Here is a 1,636-nt window from a genome sequence, read left to right on the forward strand (position 1 = left end):
GTTGGTCTAAATTTAAAGAAACATCGTACTTGCCCTAGGCGAAATGTGCATTTAGGAACGATTTAGCAAAATTTTTACTGTCTTGTTGCTTTACAGAAATCAAAGACTGTTTTTATTATTAACCCTTCCCCCGCGTTGTAGACATTTTACCGATTCTATCTGTTTTCCTCAGCAGCACATCCTTGCCACAGGCACAAAAGATTCTCTTTCAACTCTCTTCCAATGAAATGGCAATCATGCGTATAGTTCTGAACATATAGATTCATATTAAACCGTACATTACAGTTGTAGTGCATTTCCCCAACACAGATATCAAATTGGTCTAGGTATAATCGTCGTAAAGAATCTTCGATCTATTAGAACAGTAAGGTTTCGTCACTTTTTCTAGCGCACTTCCCCAACATAGACATCAAATCCGTCTGGGTTTAATCATCGTGCGTAAAAAAATCTTTGGTCTGTCGGTACAAAGAGATTTTTTCATTCTTTTCCTGACAAGAAGAAGGTGACTCAGCCTGGGTACGCTAGTGCATATAGTTCTATTATATATCAATACCATAAGGTTCGAGCTTGATTTACAAAAGATTTGAAAATAATTTTTCACTACAATTTTGCTGCATGAATTAAACTCGAATTAGAACTACACTTCATTGAAAATCGTTCACGCACGCACACGGGCACTCGGGATGTATTTAATTCCACCTACCAGAGATAATCGTCGTCGTCTATGAATTTACGATTTCGCACACGTTTTACACCAAATGGGAATGGACTTCTTCCTAGACTGTTACCTATATATGCCATTCCTAAGAAACTGAAACCATCATTCGTCGCCAATCGTCTAAGCAGGTGCTAAACAGTTTAAACCAAAACAAAATGAAGCTGGTCATCGTTGTAGTTCTTGTCGCAGCATGTGCTGTTATGGTTTGCGGAGTTCCCTATGGTAAGTTCTACTAAGAGTGTGTAAAAAAACGTCACATTAACGTCTAATTTTTTGCCCTAAACAGATACCTACTGCAGCGGCGTCAACGAGGTTTTCTCCACCTGTGGATCGGCCTGTCCGGCAACCTGTGATTCGTGGAGACTCGGCGGTTCGCAATGGTGTGGTCGCTCTTGTAATAGAGGGTGCTTCTGCCGGTCCGGATACGTACGAAATTCCCTAGGTGTTTGCATCGAACCGGCTCAATGCACCAGAACATCAGTTCAAGTTCAGCAAACGGTAGCCAACTCCATCAACTATGCTCCGTTCGCCGGTTACGGTGCCGGTTTATACGGATACGGATATGGATACGACAATCTTCTAGGATGGTAATAATGATGAACAATAACCATTCGAATAAGGTTATCAACTATGAAGCGATTTCAATGGTCCACAATTCAATAAAGCAATGTATTTCTTCATTCAGCACATTTATATTCAATTCTTTTCGTTCCATTTCTCGAAAATATGCGGATTCAATTGAAGAACTGATATGGTACAAGCTTGGGCCGAGAGTAAAGAAGCGTTAGATATTTGCATATTGTAAATCATCTAAAAATGTATTGAAAAAGAACATGGGACGATTTAATTTATCATTTTAACGTATTGAAAGTGAGCAGTGTCCACCATATATAAACCGATTCTCACATTACAAATGCT

At 39.4% G+C, this 1,636-nt stretch overlaps 1 protein-coding gene across 1 annotated transcript; it reads left to right on the forward strand.

Annotated features, from left to right (window-relative positions):
* The first annotated feature begins 873 nt into the window (after positions 1-873).
* LOC128740428 (cysteine-rich venom protein 6-like) lies at positions 874-1,309 on the forward strand. The gene is made up of 2 exons (XM_053835969.1): positions 874-940; positions 1,005-1,309. The coding sequence occupies exons 1-2, from the start codon at positions 874-876 to the stop codon at positions 1,307-1,309; spliced, it is 372 nt and encodes a 123-aa protein (XP_053691944.1).
* Positions 1,310-1,636: the final 327 nt, after the last annotated feature.

Source organism: Sabethes cyaneus, chromosome 3 (genome assembly GCF_943734655.1).
Source record: "Sabethes cyaneus chromosome 3, idSabCyanKW18_F2, whole genome shotgun sequence".
Taxonomy (NCBI): Eukaryota; Metazoa; Arthropoda; class Insecta; order Diptera; family Culicidae; genus Sabethes; species Sabethes cyaneus.